General features: G+C 43.3%; 1 protein-coding gene across 2 annotated transcripts in view; it reads left to right on the top strand.

Moving 5' to 3' along the window:
• The window catches only part of MKS1 (MKS transition zone complex subunit 1), a 927,592-nt gene that overhangs the window by 217,214 nt on the left and 682,449 nt on the right, over positions 1–27,929 (top strand). For both annotated transcript variants that reach the window (XM_069614786.1, XM_069614787.1), the window contains exon 6: positions 11,661–11,789. In XM_069614786.1, coding sequence (XP_069470887.1) covers positions 11,661–11,789 — 129 coding nt within the window. The remainder of the gene's footprint in view (positions 1–11,660; positions 11,790–27,929) is intronic.

Here is a 27,929-nt window from a genome sequence, read left to right as displayed (position 1 = left end):
CCAGTCCATCATAGGCACATTGTAAATGTAACTAAAAAGACAATACAGATAAAGTTGCTAGGCTACAAAGTATCCTAACTGAACTACGTTTTCGGGTGATGTGTGTAGTTGTAACAATACAAGAAATGCATACTGATGCTGAGAGACTGTCTGTCAGTACTGAAAGTCTTACGGACTGACCAGTTCCCCCATAACAAGGAGCAAACGGAGCAGAGAAGTAAAGCAGAAGGCTTTATTTTCTTCCAAACGTCCGGTCAGAGTCCAAACAAAGCTGAAAGAAAGGGGGTGCCATAGAAGTCAATGGCAGAAAAGCAGCAAAAAGAAAATCTTTTTTAACAACTTTGCCCTGTATATTTCTAAAAATAATCTACTCACGTTTTTTTTTTTTGTAGTTTTAAACTCATGTCATCCATATATGTAAATGCTGATTTACACTCTAGTTCTGGTGACACTCATTATTTTTCCTTGGAGTATGATGACTTTGTGTGAATAGTTCAAATGTATCTTGTCTTTTGGTTGTGTTGTTTCCAGCCCTAGAACCATTACTGACTGTGATGTGTGGGTGTGTATTTTCTTAAATACAATGACCTAGAGATCTAGAAATTCTGTGATATTGTCTTAGAAATGGGATCCATGTGTAGCCATTTAAATAACGTTACAATGTCTGGTTCCATTCTTTTCCAACTCCCTGTCTTTGTATTGAACATGCCTACCTCCAGGTCATGTACCTGCAATGTAGCTTAGTGGTGTATTGTGTCTTCATGACGATACTGTTTTTATAATATGAAACCTATTTGTATACTGTACGTTTTGTTGCTAAAGTACTCATTAACCAAAAGAGATCTATATATGTGTAACATAATAACATTTTTTTTCAGTATACCGGTGCAGTGTTTTTGTATTTTATTTAGATTTATAAAGTACTGTCACCAGAGTGCTGAACAAATGCTAAAATAAATCAGCAGATAAAATTCAGCAAAGATGATAATAAATAATGCACATAGAGAAAAGTGATAGTGTAAAAGTCAGTATTGGAGGAAAGAAGGTGCACTTTTAAATTTGACACATGGTAAATGGGGGAAGAGCGGATGAGATGTGGAATGGGAGTTTCAGTTTTCAGGGGGTGAGAAGTGAGAGAACGAAAATGGGAAGAGGCACAAAGGGGGATTTGGGATGGAGATAAAGTGCAATTGACAAATGAGGGTGTGAGAGGGGGAGTGGAATGAGCAGTGGGGCAAGGCCATAGATACATTCATAGACCATGAAAAAAGATAAAGAAGGGGAAAGGACAGTGAGGATTCAAAGATAACACAGAGATTACCATCTGAAGAATGCAGCAGGAGAAGGGGAGGGGGAAGTGCATTTCAGTTTTAGAGGAGTTAAAGTGAAGAAAGTGAGCACCCACCCAGGACTGGCTGGCCGCAAGACAAGAAAAAACAGTGGAGCAGAGGTAATTGAGAAGGAAGAAAATGAGAAGAAAATGTGTGAAATGTCCGTGGAGAAATGACATGAGGGATTAAAAGTCGATAAAGCAAAAACGAGAAAGTGCGTAGAGAAAGAAGAGTAGGGGACCAAATACATAGCCTTGTGGGGACCCAAAAATCAGAGACCTGAATAGGAAAGAGGACCAGACCAGAAACCCAGAGTAGGAACAGTTGGAAAGTTGGGAATGAAACAACTGGAGCAAAGAGCCAGAAAAACCGAGATGGCTCGAGAAGATAGAGTAGGGTGGTCAACGGTATCAAACGCGGCTGAAACATCAAAGTATGTGTATAGAAGACAACTTGTCCTGTCGAGCAGACAGAAAAGAGTTCAAGAGCTGTAGTAAGAGTGGGATGGATGGAAACCAGATTGGTAGAGAGGAAACGGAGTGTAGATTGAGAAACGAAGGAGATTTGGCTATAGACAACTATATATATTTTCTGTGGAGAAGTATGTGGAATAATTGTACCTTTTTGTGTAAGCCTCCATCCCCTTCCTAGAGTGAAGCTTGACTGCTCTTTCCCTTTGCCATTCTAGGAGGGAGTTGGCTACCCTTTTGTTACTGTGCTCTGCCCCACCGTCAGATTAGAGGTTGTACAGCCATCACTGGAGGAACATGCAAAAACTGCCTTAACAATGGAGTATCCTTTCGAAAGCCTCCATTCTTGCTACATGAGACTGCCACCAGGAAGGCAACTTTTAGCGTCAACAATCACCTGTGCTAGGAGGGTCAGCGAACTTCCAAGCTCTGTTGGTCAATCTCCCTTACTTAATTTCCTCAAAGGTGAAGCCTACAAGCTCCCTTTACCAGGGAACTTCCGACTAACTCTGTTGCGGAGGGGTTTTACTGCTTGGATGTTTCCCAGACAGCGACCGGGGCTGTGCTCCATACCTTTGCAAAGCACTATTGACTAGACTTTCAATATGGCCGAGATGCCCACTTTGGGAGGGCTGCGCTTAAACATTTCCATGTGAGGTACTGTTTTCTTTGCTGTTTTCTCTCCACCGGAAATATTGCTTTGCTATGGGAGTGCATTTATGATGAGGAATCTGTGAGAGGATGCAATCCATTAGAAGGCTAAATTACTCACCTCGGGTAATGCTCTTCCCGATGGATTAATCTCCTACAGATTCCTCATCTTCCTCCCAATCAGCTCCAAATATATGAAGCTTGTGAACTTCACAAGAGAGGGAGTTTTCACTTTCCCACTGCTACTGAACACGGGTGGAGGGACGGGACTGATGTCCTGGGGTGTGCCCAATACATATACACTGATGCATTTTCTTCTTGACCATAGAGCTGCACCATTGGAGGGAATAGGCACTGATCTACACTACACCACACCCCCTGCTGTATACATTTGCTGCTGCAAAATGAGTATTGAAGATGAGAAATTGGTGGTAAGAGAATAAATCTGAAGGACCATTAACAGAGCGGAGTAATCGGTTCTGTGAACCTTTACTTTGTTTACCACAAAGTTGCCTTTTTGTCCATATAGTGGCCAAAATTACCCCCGTTTGATTAAGCCCTGTCTTTGTAAACTGCTTTGTTTGGCATTCTTAATCCTGTCCGGTGGTAGGAATAGCCATATATGGTAATGTTCTACCGAAGGCTGTATTAAGAGCCCGGGCAAGAACAACCTGTACGCTTGGAAATGGTTTTGATTGAGTATAGGTCTTGGATACTGTAATTCCCATCCACATCCTGATGTTGTCAATCTTTTATATCTCAGAGTTTGATTGTGATGTCTCTTGATATTTGTAACCCCCAGCCCATCATTTTGTATATCGGTTTATGCGTTGGAGCCATTCGATAGTAGACCACTGGAACCTATATCTGAAGCACTGAGAGGACCAATCGGGATGCCGGGATAGTCTTTGCCTCTGCTGTTACCAAAGCCAACTCCTGTGAGACAAAGCTCTACATCTCTCAACCAAGAAAGGTCTTTCCAGGTGATTCCCTCTCTTGAACCAATGGGCACAACTGGTTCATAGTGTTACACCACCATTGGCACCCTCCTGAAGATCATGAGACCTGCATATCTGCTCATTTAAAAAAGGTCGGTTCATCCTGAGGTATGGACACCTCTTGGTCATAGATAATAGGACTAGAACTTTCAGAATATTCAGTGGATTCCCTACCTCTCCCTAATAGGTAGCTGCCCTTCTCAAAGGCACGTGTATCAGCGTTTCTTTTTCTTGTCCTTTATATAACCGCTCTACCTCTATTGACTGCGTCCTGACTGAATCCTATGTGAGCAGAATATAAAGTGTTACAGTGCACTCAATCAATTGCTATTCAATATGATAATTTGAGTAACACTTGGGTGCAGGGGAGGAATAACTGCCCTGACACAAAGCAGTAGAATAATGAGCAAAATAAGAGCCCAATCTATGAACCCTCCGGTCCCCTGCACACCTTGGTGCCAGAATACTGCCTGAAAAACGTATAGAAAAGAACACACAAGTCACTTTCAAAAAGGTTTTGTACGTGTATTCCAAATACAACAAGTACAGCGACTCGGGGGGTGGGGGGGCGGGGGAGCAAACGGGGGGCCTCAGCTGGAGATATCAGAGTCCCTGTTCCTTGTCTGTACACTCGGCCACAGGAGAAAATGAGTGTGGAGATCAGAGATACACCGGAGCCTACTAAAAGAAGTAAGACACAGAAGGACAAAGGAAGATTCAAGGGAGCCGCGAAGGAACATCCCAGGTCTTTCAGAAGGACCTGGACGGAAATGCTCCAGGAGAGAATCCTGCATTGGTGCCACCTGCAGGAATAGTATTGCCTCAGTAATTAAATGTTTTTGAATTTATACGAACTGGTCCATGCTGTTTGCGTCCAACTCATCATAAGTGGTGACACCGGTGGGATGTCCTCGACGAACGCCATGCAAAACCTTCTGAAAGCACTGACCTAGTGTCAGACTCCGTTCCCCACGTAGTGGAACAGGTGAGTTCTTCTCGCTAATGTACCAGTCTGACTAATCAAGGAATTACAACCACAACAGTCAATTAGCGAAAAGATAGGATACAGTACCAGGCCCAGGCGTTGCAGATGAGGCTCAGGTGTCGTGGTAGGAGACACAGGATATGCAGGCGGTGGTTCTGATGACTGCAAGGAAAGCAAGTAATTAATACAATGCCATCCACAGTAGGGCGTAGTCACAATCGGCTAAGATACCCACTAACCTGATATTACAGAACTGATAAATCATCAGAAGTGGTATAATATACTGGCTGCAATCCCGTGCCACTCGGCGACTCCCCTGAAGCAAGACAACCCAATAAGGGTAAGTACTGAGTCTAAATCTTGACTTTATACAAAGGAACACAATATTTCTGGATGGCTTACCGTAGAAATCCTATCCCAGGATGACAGGAGTAGTCCAAGAGTTCAAGGATACACTGAAGAATCCAGGAAGAAGCGAAATAATCCAATGAAAAACACCTACCCCTACGGCACGCGGACGCCTCAATTAGAAGTACACTAAGGCAGTCTCTAGTCCATGTACTTTAGTTCAAGGTGTACGCACACTGCGTGTGTAAGTCTATACCAATGCAAACCTAACACAATCCGTGTCGAAAGCCAAACTGGCGTTGAAATAGCAAAAAACGGCAGGCAAGCTGGTCCAGAAGCAGTCTGTCGTCAAAAAGGAGGAGCGGGCGGCAAAGTACAAAAACGAAGGCAAAGCAGGTCCCGTAACAATCCAAGGTCAGTTCACAGTGCGGGCAATAATGTTGACGAAAGTAGCAGAAGGCAATTCAATTAGCAGTCCGGAGTCAAGGCACAAGGAAGTCTTGTTGAAGGAAGGGAGGGAACACTAGTAGGGTTTCAAGGGAATGGGAAATGAGGAATGGGAACAGGAACGAGGATTCAATGTCGCAGAACGCCACCGAAGACAATTTCAGAAGCACCGGTGAGCGAGTGCAGGCTGAATTTGAATACATGTCACCTGACCACGCTGCGCGTCGTTGAGGCTGGACAAGGAAGTGCGTACAGGATGCCAGCGTTGCCATGCCAACTTCCAGGCACCTGGCTGTACGCGTCTTAAAGGGCTATGCGCTTTTTGTTTGCAACGCGCAGAACGCCCAAACATGACACAGAGAGTCAGCAAAGGCCAGCAGGCCCAAGCAGCTCACCAGGCCTTACAGCAGGCCATGCAAATACAACAAGCGCAGATGGTACACCTGACCACCCTACGCCAAGCTTCTTAGGTCCCCACAACTGTCTTACAGAAATGCACCCCAATAGAGGACCCTGTTGTTTTTTTTTTTGTAAACTTCGAATGGGTTGCCGGTAATGCTGGCTGGCCACAGGAAAGGTGGGGGCATTGTATATTGCCACTCTTATGACCAGGGAAATGCAAAGCGCCTTTCAGGCTGCCAACCACACAGGGTATTCAGCTTTTTCGTGGAAATAAAGAAATCCCTCCTGGAACCCATTGGTCACAACGAAGCGTCTTAACGGAATAAGTGCAGAGAAACAAGACTAAATAGCGGGGAGACTGCCCGACAGCTCTTCTACGGTATCAAAGACCTAACAGACAAGTGGCTGCAACCAACCAGCTCCCCCTTGGCCGCAATGGGCAAGCAAATCCTCCTAGAACAATACTTAGAGGCACCCCCCACACCTATACAATGCTGGGTAAAGCAGCATCATCGCCTTAGTCTAGCGGCGGCCATCAATATAGCCTCTGCCTACCAGAAGGCCAGAATGGGCCGCCTGACAACTGAAACAATAAGTCAAACCAATAGTCCAGTTGTCTCGAATCCTCCGAAACAGTCAGTGTCTTGAAGTACCCTGGGCCCCCACCAAAGAACAGAAAGAGAGGCGGGAAAGTACAAGAGCACAGAAATCCCCATACCAGCACCAAGATTCACACCACTACCTACACCAAGGGCTCTTCAGTGTTTCAAGTGTGGGGAATGGGGCCAGGTAGCCTGGCACTGTGTAAAAAGGGCGAAAGCATAACCAGTGGATATCGGACTGTATGAAGGAACCACGGACTAGCAGTACAGAGAGTGGAGCAAATGTATGTATGTATGTATGTATGTATGTATGTATGTATAGCTGAAGTAGAGGGCCACCCCACGCGAGCCTTGATAGACTCCAGTAGTCTTCAGACTGCCGTGAGGAGTGACCTTGTCAGACCTGCCGACCCTGACAATCTGTGGATAGTTATAAGGTGCATACATGGGGACGTAAAACCCTATCCTCTAAAGGTAGTGCAGATAAGGTTATAGGAGAAGGAAATGCTCCTAAAAGCGGCTGTTCACTCTGGTTCAGTGAGGCTCTGTTTTCCCATGGAAGCATCGAACCCGCAGAGAATAAGGAGAGAACGTCACACAAAGAAAAGATAGAAACTCGCCTGGAATATCAAAAACATGTGCTCTTTGACAGTTACTTGGAGGTTTGGAGGTTAGACGAACAAGGGAATAGCTTCAGAATGGCTCAGGGACAAGACCCTACCCTCTATCACATGAGACCACTGAAACTCACTGTCCCCAGACTGTCTGGTCCATTTCTGGAAGGACAGTGGCCTCTTCTAAAGAGTTATGGTCGAAAAGGGGCGGGAACTCTTGGGGCAACTGCTGGTCCCGCTGAAAATGTGTCAAACTGTGATGGAAGTAGCCCATAACCAAGTGGGGGAAGGCCACCAAGGAGCTGACAAGACCATCACAAAGATTTTGTAGAGGTTCTACTGGCATGGTCTCTATGGGGAAATAACCATTTTCGCAGAAGGACCTGGACGGAAATGTTCCAGGAGAGAATTCTCTATTTGCGCCTGTGATGAATTTGGCAATGTCCTTGCGGTTTCCATGGGGGCAGCCTCCTCGCACGTGGCCAGGTTAAGGCATATGCTTTCTGATCCTGCCCTTGGGGGGGGTGGCTATTTGAGGAATGATCATGGAGGGGGGGGGGGTTGACCCTCATGGAGATAAGTGTTACTTGCTAGATGGGGCTTGGTATGCCCCTTACCAATCCCAGGTTCATAACCAAGACCCTACTCCCCAAGCATCCATAGTCTATGGTAATGTGAACAGGAACCACCCCAGTATTTCCTCTTGTAGAGGCCTAAAGTGCAAACACCTACAATACAAGCACCCTAGTGAAGAATGCAACCCAGAACCAACATCTCTCTCCTCTAGTCTTAATATAAGGATAGAATGTATTTCTGAAAGTCATAGCTCCTCAGTATTTCCACAGTATTTTGTAACGCATTATACTGTTGAACAGAGACTCTTGGGCATAAATGACAATAAAAATCCTTTTTTCTCCTTGCCCAAAATCGACTAACAGTACTGGAACTATGAAGAAGAGAATAATCCAAATTTTTTAAAAAAATGACCCAGCTACACGCTCTAGTGTTTGAATCAACCCAATTGGAACTGGGAAGTTTAAAACCAGCGAGAACCATAGAGAAGAAAGACTTACTCCCAGTTTCAGCTGGGAACAGTGTGGCAGTGCCGGAGAAGACGTCCGCTTCAATGAGATGGCTTTCGTGTGGCAGAGGCTCGTATCGGTGTGGCAGAGCAGAGGCGTCCTCAGAAGGAGAAATGCGGAGCGAGAGCAGGAAGGTGCGGTGGAGACGATGGGAGCGGCCAGAGAGTTCTTGGGCACTCTGCAGCTCAATGAAGCAGCATTCTCCAGACCGGGACCGGAAGGGAAGCAGGTGTTTGACTGCGGAGCCGCAAAGGAAGCCGGAACGACGTCTGCAGCATCCACAGTGGAAAGCTAATGGCAAAGCCATGCCGCAGAAGCGCTAGCAGGACCGGAGATGCTGGAGAAAACAATGATGAGTCGACCCAAAGCAAGTTGGGTCCCTAGGGCATTCCGACAACCGCGCCAGCACCAATTTCCATGTTTTAAGAGTACTGATACAGAAAATACAAGAAGTGTATTTGAATGCAGAAAAGGCATAAGACAGAGCCAATGCCCAATGATTTAAACATGCATGTGATGCAAGTGTGTGGCAAAGTTTGAACACATATTGCCGCAGACACATCTACTGAGTGCACCTCGGTATATGAAGCTTTGGTGATACAGAGAAACTGTGAAACATGCAAGCGGTCCTGGCAAGAGAAGGTTACCAGGCAATTGAAAAGCATAAGAAGTCCTGGCAGGGGAGTACACCAGAAGAGTTGCAAAACGACAAGGAAAACTACAAAAGAACAGTCTTAATTGAATCAGAGAAATACTTGTGTTAAAGAAAGATTGTTGCAGAACGTGTGGCTTAAACAAGAACATTGTGAATTAGGAAGAGACACAAAGGAACTGTTAGTAAAAGAGACATTGCCAGCACATTTCAACACCCAGTGAAAGGGAAGTACCCTCTGGGTCCAAGGTCTTTCACCTTGAAGAACATTTCTGCTGGAGCATTTCTAACTTTTAGTTGTCGACACTTTTTTGCCAATATCAGGTTGAAGACATTTCCTTTCACATTTCTTTTGTTTTGTTTATAGTGTGAGGGTTAATATAGGACGTTTTTGACACAATGGTGGCTTTTCACTTATTGACATCCTGACGCAGACAGTTCCTTAGTTTTGGCTGTTAGTAGGGAAATTCCTCTTTAGAAATATGATCAAAGAGGAATTTTCACAACCCCTTTTCATTTAAAATAAAAGCCTGTAATCAAAACATGACTACTTTGTGTCCGGCTTTCAATTCAGACCCTTCACACGCCTCCTGCGGTAGTAGTCTTGCCTCAGTAATAAAAGGTTGTTGAACTTACACAAACTGGTCCATGCTGTTTGCATCCAACTCATCACGCTGATCTATACTTTACATAAGTCTTCACTTCTCTGAAGGGTGGAGCCTTGCTGCTTAGTCACACTTACCAGTGAGAGTGTGGTCTAACTTTGAGAGTCCTGCCCACTACAATTGGTATATCTGAGCTCCCTCACCTGAGGCCTTCAGAAATCAGGACGACAACATGGCATACATACATTAAGCAATTAAAATACAGGTTCTATGTGATTTTATCAAAATAAATTAGTTATTTTTCACTGAAACATTTACAAGGAAAAAATAGCATTTACATTTTTTTTTATGAGGGGTTCCCCCCACCAAGCCCCCGGTTTACCTATGTTTTTAACCTCACCCGTTTGAAGCTTTTACCCCACCCCCCAAATACATTGAATTAACATTTTCGGTATTTCTTTGTTGTAAATGTTTCGATAAAACTAACTTTTTTCAATAAAATCACTGGATACCAAAATACAATAGGCGGCACCAGCCCAGTTACACATTTCTTCAAGGCATTTGATCATAGGCTTAAAAATTGCAAAGTACTGTGCTTTTGTAAATAAATTGTAAATGTAGGAAAGTAATGGCCTTGAGGAAGGACCTAGAGGTGGAAACGTGTGCCAGCCAGAGCACCAATGAACACGTCTCAATGAAAATAGAGGCCAGAGATGTATGTCACCTGGGAGCCTGTTTCTCTTCTGCCTTCTCTATCCAATGTGGAACGCATAATCCAGTTTATCATAACAAGGATTAATTTGCAGGAGCACAGCTTCCCTGTAACTCATCTGCACCAAGCTACTAACAGATGATCACAAAGTAATCTCGGGACCAGCACAAAAGCAGCGTCTGCTCACCAACACAACTACTAAAACTGAGCTGAAGGTGTCTCAATGTATGCGGCTTGCATGTAGAGTTTGTGGATAGGGTTTGGTAGCTTAAACGTCCATGTAGCCCAATCTCAAGCTTTGGAGCAGAAATCTCTATTGAAGGTTGCAGCTTGGGACTCCAGTGCAAGGGTTATGGGTAGCAGCTTCCCCAAGTATAGTAGTCTACAGTATTTGCATATTATTGGGGAGATTCATGGCCCTTCCCCCTGACCTCTCCCCGCTACTATTTGTATTACCTGGATTCCTGGGCATTCTAGTTTCTCCCATCTCTTCATTGCCTATTTTGGTAATGTCACCAAGTTTATACAGAATGTTCATATTTTTTAACCCCTGCCCTAATGTCAAGCACTTTCTTTCCATACTTTCTTTTGTGGTTGGATTATTACTATTCTCTCCTTAATTTCCCCTTCTCCTTGATCAGTCTTCTTTTTCCGTGACCGCTCACCCACTTATAGGGCATTCTTTCACTCATGTTAGCTTAGCCATCATTTAGCCATCATTCACTTTTCCTCTCACCTAGTTAAGTTCTTTAAAATCGCTACTACCTTTCTCAACTGTTAACTGTGGCAAAGAACATTGTCTTTCTTATTTCCACCTGTGTTTTTTGCTACGGTGTATGCCTTTATCTTCTCTTTACACTTTTCATATTTTCAATACTGTCCTACCCCTCTTCCTTCCAAGTTTCCAGACTACTTATTCCAGGCCCTTCTTCAAACCTTTTAGCCATATTCCTGCCATCCTTACATCAGCTTCTTCCTGTTTTCTCTGACATTCTTTTTAATGTTTTTCTTTATTCGGGAAACCTTTTCTTTTGTCTTTACATTCATTGGTGTGCATTTTCCTGCAGGCTTCCATTTCTTGGTCCATCTTCTGTGGCTCGCCAACAACCTCAACTTCTTCACAATACTACTCTCAATGGATCGTTTTAGGCTTTCCTTACCTATCTGTTGATGCCCTCAAACGGCTCTTGTCGAACCTTGATGCAGACATTTTGATCTGTAAATAAATTACTAATTTTTCATAGTTAATTTATTCTCATGCATTGCAAATTAACTTCATTTTTCTTTTGCAGTTCTGCACTTTGGGCTTCATCAAAGGTTTCTGTTGTGGGAAAAAAGTGTCATTAATTCTCTTTTACCGCCACTTTTGATGTGAACAGAATCACCACCATTTTTCATGCACTGCCAAATTATAGTTTTTGGCTGATTGGTAAAGCAGAGGAATCCCCTCGCTTGTAGCTGCAGGTAAATCCTCCAGTTTACTGCCAAAAATCGGCATAGATGCAGTGCGGCAAATCCGCCAAAAATCCCCACAGGCAATTACCACCAGTTCTGATCCTGTGGTAACTCCACGGACCAAGTGGCAGTAGCGGTATTGAGTTTAGCAATAATTTGGTGGAATTACTACAGAATTATTGCCAAACACGTAATGAGGTCCTTTTGTATTAACCGTTTTCTTTTATTGCTGCATGCCTTGTCAAACTGAAAGTCACTCCATTTAAACATTTTTCCTTTTCTATTTCCCTGGTTAAACGTTGGCAGGGATGGAGGTGGGCTGAAATCTCGCATTGTCACCTGGAAACCATCAGAAGAGTTCATCAAGAACAACCACGTGATAAACACACCAGTGCAGACCATGTATATCATGGGGGACCTGGCCCCCTATGGGAAGTAAGTTACAGAATCAAGAGTGGTTTGTGCCTCTATGACCATATGCTGGGAGGCTTAGGCCCATTTCCCCATATCCTGGTCCCTCTGACTATACCCAACTGGGCTGGACTTTGTGTGACCATATTATGTGGGACCTGGACATTTGTGACCTGTTCTTGGGATTGCCTAGACTCCTGTGATCACACGTTAAACCTCCTTGAACCCATCCTGTGCTTGCCTGGATCCCAATGACCATATCAAGAGGAACTGTGATCACACCTTCGGGGAGAGGTAAACCAGTAACCTCATAGTGGTGCTACTGGGCTGCCTGGTCTGAAAACAAAAACCTTCCACTTGAAATTTGAAATTAGATTAAGCCATTTGAGCAAGTTGCACATAGCACAGCGCCACCCAGTAGTCATTGCTGCAGGTTCACCTCCAGTTCAGAATCTCTCGGCAATGCATTCTGGGCATTCAAATTAGCTCAAATGCCATCCCTTTGCTCCAGGGAAATGTGTTTACCTATAGGGCACTGCTATTTTCAATATAGCCTTTTTTAACCCAAGCAAAAGTTCTCCAGGCTGCAGACAAATGCATACCGGTTTCACCCTTCTTAAGGATCATCAGTTTAGTACAGTCTGACAGCCTTGTGGTTGATGCACTGGGGCATGTTTAACATGGTGGGTTTAAAAAAGCTTGAAGAAATGCTCAAATGGTTAATTTACTTTCACGTTTCATTTTCTGTTCCGGCAGGTGTGGGAAGTAGCAATCGTCTTAATTCGAAGTCACCTCTTCCCCTCTCCCCCAGATCAGTGTACTCAGAGATGCCAGTTTTTATCTCATTGTTAATCCCTGCTGCGATGATATATATATATATATATATCATGTGCACATGGGCTAAGTTGCGGGGGGGGGCTCTGAGTTTTGAAGATTGTCCCTTCCCACTTTGAATGTCATAGTTTTTTTGCACTAAGTTGGATCATCTTAACCTTGTCTTAACAGGTTTTCCCCTGAATTTCAAGAGTTTTGTCAATCTGTATCTTCACCAGAGCCCACTGCCATGTTCACTATCCTTGTAGCACCAATTATTGTAAAAAGTAAGAGGCCTATTGGCCTACGGTCGTGGCCCACATTCCCCTGCATAGTAAGTAACCGGATTCCTTCGGCAGTGGCCCCCTCCCATGTTAAAAAAAAAGACTGGCCCGTGGCCTACAGCCATGATCTATATCCCCGTCCATAGCCAGTGGGCCAGTACTCCTGCCGTGCTTCATATACCTCTGCCTAGTAACTTGCCATATCCCACCTGGGCCTTGGCCCTCGGCCTTTGCCTGTGTGCACTGTCCACATTGCAAATAATAGCTAAAAAACATGTGCATTCTGCCATGTTCACTCTCCCTGATGCATGAAATAGGCTAAAAGCAATGGCTGTAGTCAGTGGGCCGGGCCTAAAGCCATGGTCCATATCCCCCCTCACCATTAAATTATGGCATCCCACTGGGCATGGGTGCTGTAATAATGTGGGGTGACCTCCTGCATAGATTTTGTAAAGTGGTGTTTTGGATCCCACCCCAGTAATTTACTGTGCTTTCATCAACGAAAAGAAAATGGTGGTCTACCGTGGCAATGGGAAACTACTCCATATTTTAACTGTTTCCCCATCCATATTTTAAAAATGTTTCCCCATCCCACTGCAACACCATGTGCCTCCCTCCTCCTTTCTGGGCTGCCCCCTTCCCTTGTGTAAATCTTCCCCAACTCCCTCCTATTACCCCTTTTCGCTTAAAGGTTAGTGTGACAAATTTTTTTTCTGAGCACGTCTTGCAACATTACTGCGAGAATCTTGCAACATTCCTGTGGAATTCCCCGGTAAGGCAAAAATGGTCTGCCACAAATGGGCTCCCTAGCCCACTACAAATTCTCCAACTACACATGTGGTCCTGTTTCCCCTCTAACCACTGCTACCTTATTGCAAATCTACCCCCCTACCCCTCTTCAAATTACATTTTGAGCACTTTTCTTTTTCGGTTTCCCCTGGAATAACTGCAGGAATTGCTTGCGTCAAGGACAAAAGAAGGCCTCATCTGGGGCTCATCACTCAATGCACGTCATGTGAATTTACTCTGAGACCAACCAGTTGAGTGTTTTCACTGGTTCAAGCAGATCAGAGGGCACACAATGCATTCAACAGACCCCCAAATGGCCCATCACTGAGTCATCACAGAAAGCGCACAGCTTATGAAACTCACAAACACTCAAACACAAGCACTCCTAACAACTCCCTTCCTTCCTCCTAATCTTCAACACCTGCTCCATTCCTACTCAACACTGCTACTCTTTCCTTGTTCCAAACTCCTCCCCCTTTAACCAACACCCAAGAGCCTGCATCTTTAATCACCTCCTTGGGTTCAGAAAACAAAGAATTACTTTTCCTCACTTTTGTCAGAAGCTTCACTTTAATCCATTCACCCGGTCTAACCACAAATTCTCTGCAGCAATTCTTCACATTATATCTCACCTTGGACCTCTTCCCACTTGCCAATAACGTCTCCATCACCTCATACACTTCTACACCAACACATCGTGACCTTACCATCCATCCAGGACACAAATGTGAATTAGGTTTCCTACCACGCAGCAACTCAAAGGGAGCCACACCTGTGACTCCATGTGGAGCCAGTCTATATTGAAATGTCCTCTCCATGACGGTTTGCACCCAATCTCCACCTGTTGCCACTGCAATCCTAATAGCATCCATCGAGGTACGATTGAATCTCTCCAGGCACCCATTTCCTTGTGGATGATATAGTGACGTAACTTGCTCCACACCATGTTTCTCCAAACATTCCTTAAAACTAACTGTGCTCCATTATCTGAAACACTTCCTGGGAAAACTTTCTCACCAAAAGAGCGGCTCCAAAAACATATATTACTACTAATCACTTCCTTCAACACACACACCTCCGGCCACTTTGGCAATAAATCCATCACCACCAGTAAATAGGTATCCCTGGATCCTCTAATATTAAAAGGACCTAACAAATGCAATGCAACCTCATCCCATGGCATCCTCAGACTTTCTCTAACCACCAAGGGTGTCTTCGGAACCCTGAGACCCTTGCCTCCTTCCACACACTCAAAACACGTCCTTACTTGCTCTTCTACATCCTTATTGACACCCGGCCACCAGAAATCAGATCTTACCAATCCTTTGGTTCTTGCCAATCCTAAATTACCAATGTGCGCCAACTCTACTGCTGCGTTCCTCCTCCATTCCGGAGCTACCATTTTATGACCCCTGCATAAGTAATCACCTTTTACGCAAAGTTTATTTCTCACCTTCCAATACCCTTTCATCCTCATCACTCACATTGGTTGCATTCCTTTTCACCAAATCCACCACATCTTGATATATGGAATCCTCCGCACTTGCCAGATCCCACTCGGACTTCTTTATGCATTCATGGACACGTAAAATGGCACCAAGGTCCTCATCATCCACTTCAGAACCCCTCACAAGCTTCACATATCTCCAGCAGTGACCTCGACAATGCATCAACCACCACATTATTCTTCCCTTGAACATGTTCATAATGCGTCTCGACACTCCCTCCAAACCGCCTTTGGATAAAATACTGATTAATGGTTTATGATCAGTACAAATGGTAAACTTCCGACCCCACAAATACACCTTGAACTTCTCTACTGCCCACAGACATGCCAATGCCCCTTTCTCTACCAAAGTGTACCTAAACTCTGCCTCTTTCAACCTTCCTCTTTCAACTTTCTTGAAGCAAATGCAACTGTATACAACTCAGATCCATCTCCCTGCATTACAAACCGCACCCAATCCATAATTACTGGCATCCACAAAAATCGGAGTCCTCTGACTCTAAAAACCTGGCCAATATAGGAGCTCCCACAACTGCCCGTTTAACATCTTCAAATTCTTCTGCACATCTCACATCCCATACAAATGAAACGCCCTTCCTGCTGAGGCTCCTCATATTTCTCGTCCTATCAGATAACTTTTCAATAAATTTGCCATAAAATTCCACCAAACCTAAAAATGACGAAACATCGCCCTTATTCCTGAGAGACTCCATCTTCCTTATTGCTTCCACAGCATCTTCCTTTGGCCTTACACCTTCTGAGTCGATCTCATGCCCTAAGTACACTTCTCCTTGGCAATGGTGAGTCCCGCTTCACTCAATATATCAAACTTTTTTTCAGTCGCTCATCATGTTCTTCACTCCCAGCACAGACCAGTACGTCATCCTGATAGAATAGTACACCCTTTCACTCCCCAACAACCTATACTTTACATTTTGAATCACGTTGGCCGCCGACACCAGGCTAAACGGCATTCTCCGACATCTAAAATGTCCCACAAGAGTGATGAATGCCAGTAAATCTCTTGCATTCTCATGTTGTTCTATCTGATGGTAAGCAGATGTAAGATCCAATGTCAAAAAAATGTGTGCCACTGCTACTCTCGTCAGCAGATCATCAATCCTCTGAAGAGGGAACCTTTCTGCTACCACCATGCTATTCAAGTATCTTAGGTCTATACACAATATTATTGAGCCATTGGCTTTTCTCGCTACAACAATGGGACTAATCTACTCAGGCGTTTGAATTTTTTTGATGAAAATCGCTCTCCATCTTGCCAATCTCATCTTCCACGTCCTTGCGTTGGGCTAATGGTACCATGCGCAATTTTGCCACCTTGGGTTCAGCATCTCGTCTGAGTCTGATCTTGTGCACATAGCCCTTGAGACAACCCAATTTCTTTATTAAAAACTTGTTGGCTACTTTCCTTGAACTCCAGCAAGCTCCCATCAGATATGACTTTCTCCACTGCCTATACTTGTTCCGGATTGCTAGGCCATAAAGATTGCATATGGAAACTAAGGCACAATAACCATATATTGTAATGACACGCCCGACGCGAGGTCCGTTTTCCAAACAAGTTTATTTCAAAGTGTTCTCAGTCAGCCGACTGGGTCTCAACGCCTCATGACGTGTGTTCCCAAACACCATGAGATGCAAGAGAGTGAACAGCGTTCAAGCAGCAATATATATACATTATACAGTATCTTTTGTTAAGGCAATTCGACCCGCTCTCATACATGTCATACAGGCTAGGGTTCAGTGATTGACAATTATGACAAGTCTTCATTCAGTCTAAACATAGTTATTCTAGCAAAGGCAGCAGAGACCGCTTTCTGTTATGGGGAACATGGAGCTCTGGCCTGGTAAGGATATCTTGTTTTTAGCAGAGAAACATTCCATACTACGTTATCTGTGTGTTACGGCTCAGGAGCTAAGGGTCAGATAGTTCTGAAGCGGAGAATACCATTCTTCACAGAAGAGCACCGCTAGGAGAATATAATTCATGTTTAACTGCCTTTTACAACAGGGCTTGCAAGACAAACCGGCACCTGGACTACTGATTAGATTCGGCTTCGGCTTGACTTCAAGGACTTAGTGAGAGAAAAACAATGTATTTCTGCACAGTTTGACATTCCTGTCTGCATTAGCATTTCAGCGTTCAAGCCGTGGCCTCGCATATATATTTGCAAAGCGTTTAACAGAAAAAAAGAAAAAAGCAAATGGCCGACATTTCACTAAATGGACGCCCTTTGGTTACATTGACGAATCTTGGATTGCAATGTTTGTCAATTGATGCGATTTGCTTCTGGCCAACATATTATACGTATCATTCGACTATGGGATTACTTTCTGGTCTAACAAACCCTCCTTTTGGCCTTAAACCAATAGCATCATCCATACATCGCGTCTTCATCGGACCATATGTCCAATTCCGAACTACCCAAGTCGCTATAATAGTCATCAGAAATATTAATTGCCATAAATTCTTTAATTATTTCATTTTCGTGTTATGCACCTTCAACTATCATGCGAGGAGGTTTCGTACTAATTGCATGTACACACTCATTTGTAATTTGGGAGCAGAGGACTGGCAGGCATTGTTTGCAACAACAGTAGAATATGAGGATTCCAAATATCATAACCAAGATTGCAATTAGTTTCCATCCCCATGATCATAGCAGTTCCCAAATTCACAAACTTATATTCAGATTCCAGCCACCTATGGGAACATGAATATCAGAGTTTAGGACATGCAATTTCTTAATTGCTTCAAATATTGTAGTGGAGGAGTCACTTACGAATACACAGCACGCTGACCTCACCAATTTGCATACGCCTCCACGATTAGCCAAAATTATATCGTGCACCATTCTATTTTGAAGTGCAATTAATCTGATTGCTTTTTGTTCCAATGTCATATTATAGAGTATATCAGTTGTCTCATTTATCGTTTTCTCTAACACCCTGGACAGTTTTCTTATATTCCATGAGTTTATTGCTTGTCCCCTAAATGGTATAAATGATTTTGCTATATATCCCCAGCAGTCTGCCCTGCAGTATCATCTCGTTGTGGCCGAGATCTGAAATAGCAAAAATATCTAGAAGTTTTGGCAAGAAATATACCAGGTAAAAGTATCCCTAAATAACAGGTCCCTTCCCAGGTTCTAGATAACCCTGGATAGGCCTGATCTTCACATACAAAATAAACAGAACCTCCTATATACAATGGTTTTTCTTCTTCTTCAAGCACAGCAGTATTCATACATCTAGTAAATGTTCCCACTGGGTGGGAGCCCTTTTTCCGTAAGCAAAATGGGACAGAACGTGGACTATGATTAATAGTATAGGGGGGAGATACAGCATTGTTGTTTCCTACCGGAGCCATTTTAAAAGTGATTAGGTACTGGTAAGGCCTAGAGAGTATATCTATTGGACTTGTTGTTACCGGTTTTATTTTGCTTCTGCTTGTAAATACGGAACAACCCAACGGTTCCAATACTAATCTTTCAAATTCATTTATATTTGTTCCATCAAATTGTCCAGTGACACTATCATTCCATTTTCTGAAAAATAGCGCTCTTAATGATGCATAATAGGCGGTATTAAAGGGCAAAGGATGTACATACCAACCCATTCCTCTTTCCCCGTGCTGGGGTAAATGGGAACAGCCCCAACACTTGGACCTATTCAAGATAGCATGGGTCATATTCATAATCCGCAGTAATGTTATTATCATATCCTTTTCTATGTTTCACTTCTTGTGAGGGAAGAGTATAAAAGAGCACATGTATCGGGCTGCTCATGTAGGAGCATTGGTAGCAGACAAGAGGGAGTTTAAGGGATGCACAGTCTCAAGATACCAAAATATTGGGATCAGCAAATTATTCTTTCTAAAGTCTTTGAGTAGGCTTAATGTCAATCTCTATATCAACAGCATTGGTGCAGGCGGAAGCAGGAGCGAATATAGGCATTGTCTATAATGTTTATTTCAGGAAAAGTTTTTCAGTGTTCGTCGGAAAAGTTCTCCACAGCAACACACGTTAGCAACAAAAGTTCAGGCCAATCCAGGTTAGCCTGCTTATAGATGACAGCAAGCTGATAAACTTTCACAGAGCTCCAAAAAGGCAGGAGCGAGTATCAATTTTATAGTGTCGGTATCATTTGCCCCTGCATGTCTGTGCCAGGTTGCAAAGACCTTCACTTTCGATGGTAGCACCGGGAAACCGCGTGTCAGAGCTCTCAACTGATACAGCTCATACGCTCCTTTTCCCTAGGCCTCCGTTCCCAGCTCCATCCGTGAGCTAGAAACAAAGATGAAACAAAAGCTGATCACTTCTGATTTTGTGAACATAGATTGTACCTTACAGCTCCAGGTACAGTATGAATAGTATGATCAGTATGATCGATGAACAATGCACTCTCATTTCCATGCAGGATCAGTGCCAACTCGTGATGCAATGAGTGATGATGAGGCAGCAGTCGGACAAAGTTGATGCAACTTCGGCCTTTCGATTTTCGTTGCAATCTCCCCAGGCCCTTTCTCAGACTTGGGAAGTATTTCTGACAGGGATTTGGCGATGATATCTTTGTGATCAGGTACAGCTGTCTTGCTTTCGACGTCAGGATCATCAATCTCTTTCTCATGTGGCAAAGGAAACAGAACTCTTTTTGTGTGTGTTGCGTGGATCCAATGTTTACGGCCACTCACTCGGACTGCAGTCTGCGTGTCCAGTAGCACCTGGAAGGGTCCCGTCCAGCGCGGTGCAAGTGAAGACTTTCTTTCTAAATTCTTCACCAAAGTCCAATCACCTGGCTGCAGACTATAACCTGGGCCGGTATATCTGACAGGAAGAGCCTCCTACACCTGCTGATTAATCAAACACAAGTTTAGAGTCAACTGTTGGCAGTAATCAATAAGTAATGGGTACTCCATATCCCTCAAACGTTTCGGTCGGGGCACATTCCAAACATTGGCTAGTCTCCCCATAACAATTTCATATGGAGAGAGACCAGTCCTCCCCTGCACCGCTGTCCGCATGCACAGTAAAGCTAGGGGCAGTGCATCGGGCCATTTCAAATTGCTCCTTGCGCAAATTTTGCTCAGCTTGTTTTTCGAGATATCGGTTTGGCGTTCTACGAAACCGGCACTCATCAGGTGTCTGGCCGAATGGAATCGCTTATCAATTTGGAGACCTGCGCAAATTTGCAATATCACGGCTGCAATAAAATGTGGTCCATTGTCTGACTATATGACATGGGGTAGCCCAAATCGGGGATAGTATTCTTTTAGCATGGCTTTAGCGGTGGACATAGCTGTACAATCTTTCAGGGGATAGGCCTCTACCCATTTGCTGAATGCGCAGACCACCACAAGGACATATTTATAGTTTTGGCACCTCTCCATTTCTGTGAAATCAAAATGGATTACTTCAAATGGCATAGACGGTGGGCCAAAACTTCTTACTGGTGTCACTGTTCCCTTCCCAATGTTACGTTGTAAACAAGTCCTGCAATTCTGAACCAATCTTTCAGCAGTTTTTCTGATACGTGAATTCTGCCATACAGACTCCAGGTGCTGAATCATTTTTCTAGCACATGTGTGTCGGACTGTGAGCCATAGTATCCATTGCCATTACATAGGTGTTTGGCAACATCCATTCGTTATTTTGTTTGTCCACCCAACAATCCTCAGAATCTAATTCTGCTGGACACTCGGACCATTTTTTTAATTTCATCTGGAGAAGCTTCTGCTTGGATCTCCTTAACTGTTTCAATTCCATTTTCTATTATGCAGGGTACTTCTTCTATTTTTTCGACATACATTTTTGTGTGGAAATCAGTGGCAGTTTGTTTTTCAATTTTGTCTGCAAATGCGTTTCCCTTTCCTACATTACATGTTTATTTTTTATGTGCTTCACATTTCATTATTGCTAATCGCTTAGGAAGCGCAAGTGCTGACAACAGTCTCACTATCAAAGTGCCATGTTGGATTTTTGTTCCATGTGATGTCAGGAAACCACTTTCAGCCCATAATCGACCAAAATTGTGTACCACCCTAAAGGCATAGTGACTGTCAGTATATATGTTTACATTGAGGTTTGCAGAAATTTCACATGCTCTTGTTAACGCTATTATTTCTGCAGCTTGTGCTGAATTATATGGGATTTGTTTGCTCTCTATAATAGTTTTCAGTGTTGTGATGGCATAAGCAGCAGTTGATGTGCCATCTGGTAATTTAAAACAAGAACCGTCACAAAACAGTTCTCCATCTGGCTCTTTCTGTGGAGTGTCAGATCAATTATTTTTGTCTCTTGTTCAGTAACCATGTGAGAATTGTTTTTCACCCCCTTTTTCACTCGGAGGAGGCATTAACTCGGCCAGATTTAAAGCGCAACATCTCTTAATTTGAATATGCGGTGCAAATAGGACAATTTTGTACCTTGTTAATCTGGCTGATGTGAAATGTTGCGTACTATTTAAAAGAACGTCGACTGAATGAGGTACCATTACGGTTAAAGCGTGACCTAAAACCATTCCGTCGGTTTGTTTTACTGACCCGGCGGCTGCAGCAACAACTCGCAAACAATGCGGCAAAGCACATGCAACAGGATCCAACGTGGAAGAGAAGTAGCCGCATGGTCTAGTTCTCCCCCCGTGTTCTTGAGTCAAAACAGCCAAAGCACATCCATTGTTTTCATGCACAAATAACTTAAAACTCTTGTCATAGTTTGGCGTGGCCAAAACTGGAGCTGAACACTATGCAGCTTTGAGCAGGTCAAATGCTTCTTGACATTCCATGTTCCATGGCAAAGGTAAGTTAACATCCTTCCTTGTCAATGCCACTATTGGTTTCGCAATCATTGAAAAGGTAGCGATCCACTGCCTACAATATGAAGCCACGCCAATTAAAGCCCTGACTTCTTTCTGCGTATTTGGAATAGGCATATCCGAGATGCTTTCTATTCTTTGTGGTGTCAATCTTCTTCCCTCCTTCGAAAGGAGGTAGCCCAAATAGGTCACTTCCTTTCGACAATACTGGAATTTTTTTAGCGAAGCTTTGTGTCAATGCGCCGCTAAATGCGTCAACAATGCAACCGTGCTTTCTTTACAAATCTCTTCTGTGTCTACTGCTATTAGCAAGTCATCAATGTACTGTAATAATACGCAACCTGTTGGTAATTCAAGCATATCCAGTTGTTCCTTCAATACTCTACTATAAATACTTGGACTTTCAGTGGAACCCTGTGGAATGCGTGTGAATGTAAATGAACGTCCTCCTAGCGTAAAAACAAACAAATATCTACTATCTGGTTGCATTGGTATACTAAAAAATGCATTTTTCAAATCAATTACACTAAAATATGATGCAGAGTCTGGAAACATAGTCAAAATTCTAGTCAAATCCGGGACATGGAAATTGCGGATCAACCACTTTATTCACTCCACGCAAATCAATTATAAAACGGTAAGGTATATCATTACCTTCTTTCTTGTAAACCGGTAGAATCGGACTATTGCAAATACTACCAGAAGTTTCTTCAATTACGTTTCTTTTAATGAAATCTGATACAATACACTTCAACGCTTTCTCTCCCTCAGCCGAAATTTTATATTGCGGAATACGCGGCAATGTAATTCCTTCTTTCAAAACAATTTTTACTGGTTCTACTTTCAAACAACCAACATCATTATTGTTCACTGCCAATATACAAGCCGGTACTTTACACAATTCAGTCGGTAATGGCATAGATAAAAATTGTGAAACAGGAGTCTTTTGTGGCGGAATTGTCAAATGCACTCCATCAGGAGAACAATAAAGGACTGCATTCAATTTTTCAACAAATTCAATCCCAACAAATTTTCACCGCAATTTTTCGTCAAAAGAAATGGGCAAGACTCTGTAAATGGACCTAGTGTTATAGGTACTGGTTGTGAAACTGGACTAATTACTGGCGTACCTGAGAACCCTACTGAGACATTTCTATGCCCAGACAGTGGTATTTCTGGAACCCGCTGATGGTCAATTGAACATTTCTGTGCACTAAAAAAATGTGCAACCTATTCCCAACCTTCATTTCTACGTAGGGTCCTCTCTGATCAATGGGAATCGGTACTGGTTCCAACCCCTGTTTCGGCCTGTCCTAGTAGAACAGTACATCGTCAGATGTAAAGTCGCCAGAGTAATATGCATTGGACTGATAGTCAAAAACATTTCCATCGTTCGTATTGTTTCGTTGTTGATTCTGATTACCCTGATTATCCTGAAATTGTGGCATCTTTTGGTTTCTATTCTGCCTTGGTATTCCTGGGCGACCTCTATTCTGTCTTCTCGGAATAGTCCCATTTCTATTCTGTATCTGCGGGCACTGTGCTCGCCAATGGCCTTCTTGTCTATAATAGGCACTTTAATTAATCCCTATTGGACCCCCCTTGCATATTGGACGTTAATGCAAATTGGACTCTAGAGGTGCGTTCCCACCTCTATTATTGTTCGCTACCTGCTGTAACAATACTCTTGTTTTCAAATTTCCTTTATCCCTTAGTTCCTTATCTTTTTCTGAATTTACTCTGTTCTCATAATATTGGGCCATATGTAATACTTCACTTTGTGTCTACGCTTGCCATGCACTTTCAGATGTCTTTATTAAAGTTAGAATTTTTGGTAACAACCCTCACACAAACTTATCAACAAACAATCTCTTCCCGGGTTCGGTACTTGGATCTTGACCACTAAAATCTGCAAATACCTCTTCAAACCGATTAAAATAATCTGTCGCTCCTTCCTCTTTGCCCTGTAAACAAGCAATCAATTTATTCCAAACTATTCTTTTTTCGGGCACTAAAGTTTTCAATTTCTCTACTATTCGTGATGGCAAGGCCAACATTAATTGCGGTGGCTATTCTCCAGCCTTTCTCTCACTATCAATTTTAATCAAACTCTCCCATGTTTCGCCTAACATCGACGCGTCATTTATATTTCTAACCTGTTTCCATATATCTACAAGAATCACGGGAAACAGTAAATCAATGTCACTCAGTGTAAAAACAGATGAATTTAAAACAGATTCAATTTCCTTACAGAATCCTGCTGGGTTTTTCCTAATATCGGTGATACTCTGCTTTATAGTATTTACTTCTTGCCTAGAAAAAGGGACATGTACAAACTGTGCGATATAATGAGCTTCTATTGTTCGTGCTGGAGCCGCTCCATCGGCAGCAACCTCTACTTTCGGGACAAAACGTGGGAGGCACTTCCCTCATGGGTAATTGCAAACTAGGCGATTTTACATTTGTTCGTCTATTAAGCAACAAAGCTAGACCAAGTGAAAAAGCAGTCGTTTCAGGCGAAAATTCTTTTACAAATTGTCATTAAATCAGGGGGACAACATATCTTATTCTTCAGACATTCATCCTGTAAATACTCCACCAAAACTTGTAATACCTTTCTCTGCATTTATGGTCTATACTGACTAAACGTATCATGCACTTCAATCAGGGAAATGGCAGCATCCGTAATCCATCTGAGAGCATCTCACGTACAAATTCGCATCTCTTCACTAACAGGTTTCAACAGCCGTAAAAACCGTTGCTGAATGTATGACATATGCGGTTTATCTTTTTTCAATATTTCTTTGTGCAATCGATCGAGTTCTCGCTTAAACACAAATATTCGGCCTACGTGTTCTCGTACTTTCGCTGCATTATCTCGCAAGTTCGAAAGAACAACCAAATCACGCAACTCTTGTGGTACCACTGTATCAGTCAAATCACTCCATATTTTCACAAGATAATTCCCCATACTTTCTAACAATACCTGTTGTTCACCAAGGCCTCTATGATCAGATGTGGAACTTTGCACAGCCACTTGATTGTCATCATCAATATATGTTTTGGCCCATTCTTTCAGTTCTTCTGTCCTTCCTTTGCTAATCGTACTACGAGTCTAATACTTCCTTGCGCAGGCCCCATCTCTGTAGAATTTCCTGCTAAAGCGGTTAACTCATGCTCTGAAGGCGGTGAAGGAAATGATGTCACAGGCACAGGGGGAGATGAACTGCTTACTGCAGGTGCGAATGGAATCACAGGAATAGGAGGTACATGAGGAGGTACAACTGGGTCAGTATGTTCATGTTCATTTCTTCATTTAATATTTTGTTTATTAGTTCAACTGATGTATGCAAATCTTGTAATGGATAGATTTTCTGTACATCTAATTGAAAATCCCTTTCCATGTTCCTAATGGCTTCTGTCTGCTGATGCTGATCATGCTCTAGCGCTTACTCTACATTTGTTTTATGTCTACGTGCGTGTTTCTCCCTACTTCTCAAAAGGAGATTAGCTTCCTTCCTTCAGTCTCTTACAACGGCTGCAGGTCTGGCCTTTTTTCGTAGTAATACTGATTCTAGGTGTTGTATATGTGCTAAATCAAAGCTCCGATTATTAGGCCCGTGAAGGTCTGATACACGTCTAGTCTGCCGGTGCCAAATCCCATTAAACACTATTGCCCCTATACCATACTTGATATATATTTCATGTGCCGGTGACCCTTCGGGTGGCGCGACCTGGCCAGTTTCCAAAGATTGTCTAACGCAGTGAAAAAACTCACTAAACAGGAAGACAATTTCCCAGGCATGGTTAATTCTTACCCTTTTCTTACCCATGGCGTTTGATCTTGCAAGAGCAACACTCAACCAATATCAGGACTTTTAAGAATCGGTGCACGACTCACCTGATCAATCAATTAGTCACTCAGGACGTAATTCGCCCGTATACAGACGCAAGCAAGAATTGTTGCAACCGCGTGTCTGACTCAATCTGCCTCGTTCCAGGACCTTCGCCTTGATGCTCTCTAGGCGCTGCTCATTGATCAGGGATCGGCAGTGCACAGATCTGCGGAGGAGTCTCATCACTTCTAGAGGAGTGCCCCGAACACCTTCCAATCCCGGTTTGACGGCTTCGTCCTCGACTCGTTTTTGCCTTCCTTCAACTTCAACGTATACGATGGAGCATTAATGGGAGGGTCCCTATTCGGGCGCCATATTTGCTACGCCATAAAGACTGCATATGGAAACTAAGGCACAATAACCATGTACTATAATGACACGTCAGACGCGAGGTTCGTTTTCCAAACAAGTCTGGCTTATTTCAAAGTTTTCTCAGTCGGCCGACTGGGTCTCAACGTCTCACGACGTGTGTTCCCAAACACCATGAGATACGAGAGAGCGAACAGCGCTGAAGCCGCAATATATATACATTATACAGTATCTTTTGTTCAGGCAATTCGACCCACCCTCATACATGTCATACAGGCTAGGGTTCAGTGATTGACAATTATGACACATTATGACAAGTCTTCATTCAGTCTAAACATAGTTATTCTAGCAAAGGCAGCAGAGCCAGATTTCTGTTATGGGGAACATGGAGCTCTGGCTTGGTAAGGATATCTTGTTTTTAGCAGAGAAACATTCCATACTACGTTATCTGTGTGTTACGGCTCATGAGCTAAGGGTCAGATAGTTCTGAAGCAGAGAATACCATTCTTCGCAGAAGAGCACCGCTAGGAGAATATAATTCATGTTTAACTGCCTTTTCCAACAGGGCTTGCAAGACAAACCGGCACCTAGACTACTGATTAGATGCGGTTTATGCTTGACTTCAAGGACTTAGTGAGAGAAAAACAATGTATTTCTGCAGTTTGACATTCCTGTCTGCATTAGCATTTCAGCGTTCAAGCCGTGGCCTCGCAATGTGTGCGAGTCTAAAGCATAGAATATAAAAAAGCGTTTAACAGAAAAAAGAAAAAAGCAATTGGCAGACATTTCACAAGATGGACGCCCTTTGGTTACATTGACGATTCTTGGATTGCGATATTTGTCAAATGTTGTGATTTGCTTCTGGCCAACATATTATACGTATCATTCGACTATGGGATTATTTTTCTGGTCTAACAGGATGACTCGCATCTAACCCTATTTCCAAGTCTGCTTGATCACTCCATGGTAAAAACTCTTCTCCCTTACTCGCCACATAAATTGTCCCTTCCACTTGCCTTCCCTTGAACTTCAGCTCACTGGTGAACTTCCCCACAATTTCTATAGGAATATCACCATACGCGTTGGCTTTTATCTCTGGCTCCCATAGGGTACAACAATTGAACTGCCAATTGAGGCTCCCAGTTCTACTGTGACATTGTGCCTTGCAGCCTGGTAACTATGTACAACAACCTAGCACTGTAACAATGCAACCTTGTCACTCTGGATCTGTAGCTATGTACAGCAACTATATACAACTAAGGTAAATCTTATGAAACTCACAGACACTCAAACACAGGCATTCCTAACACTGTCCTCTCTGCCCGGTGTCCACAGCAGGAGCTGGCGCATACCGAAGCCTCCTGAACCCCTCAGATTGCTGCCAGAGAGAGGTGCTCTCTGTAGCTTTTGCAGTGGAAGAGCAGAGCTATGCGTGGAAAAGGAAGGCAAGTGCTGCTCGCTGTGGCTCCCATGAGGACAAGGCAGAGCGAGTGAAAGCATAGAAACCGTAACGGGAGGCCCTGCGGAGCGGCTGCATACTGGTGAGTGTAAAGAAGGGAACACTCATACCGGGGCGCTCAGGGGGCTGCAAACAAGCATGTCAGAATGCCGAACTAACTGAAAACTATTGCAAGGGCTAAGGCGAGGCCATACCAAGTTATTTTTTAATACTGAACAAGCTGCAAGGTATTAGAAATACTTTTGAAAGTTGCAACAAGCATTATTGAGTATAGAT

This window comes from Ambystoma mexicanum, chromosome 9 (genome assembly GCF_040938575.1).
Source record: "Ambystoma mexicanum isolate Mex_15411 chromosome 9, UKY_AmexF1_1, whole genome shotgun sequence".
Lineage (NCBI taxonomy): Eukaryota > Metazoa > Chordata > Amphibia > Caudata > Ambystomatidae > Ambystoma > Ambystoma mexicanum.
The sequence above is the reverse complement of the archived record's forward strand: the minus strand, read 5'-3'. Positions and strand labels throughout refer to the sequence as shown.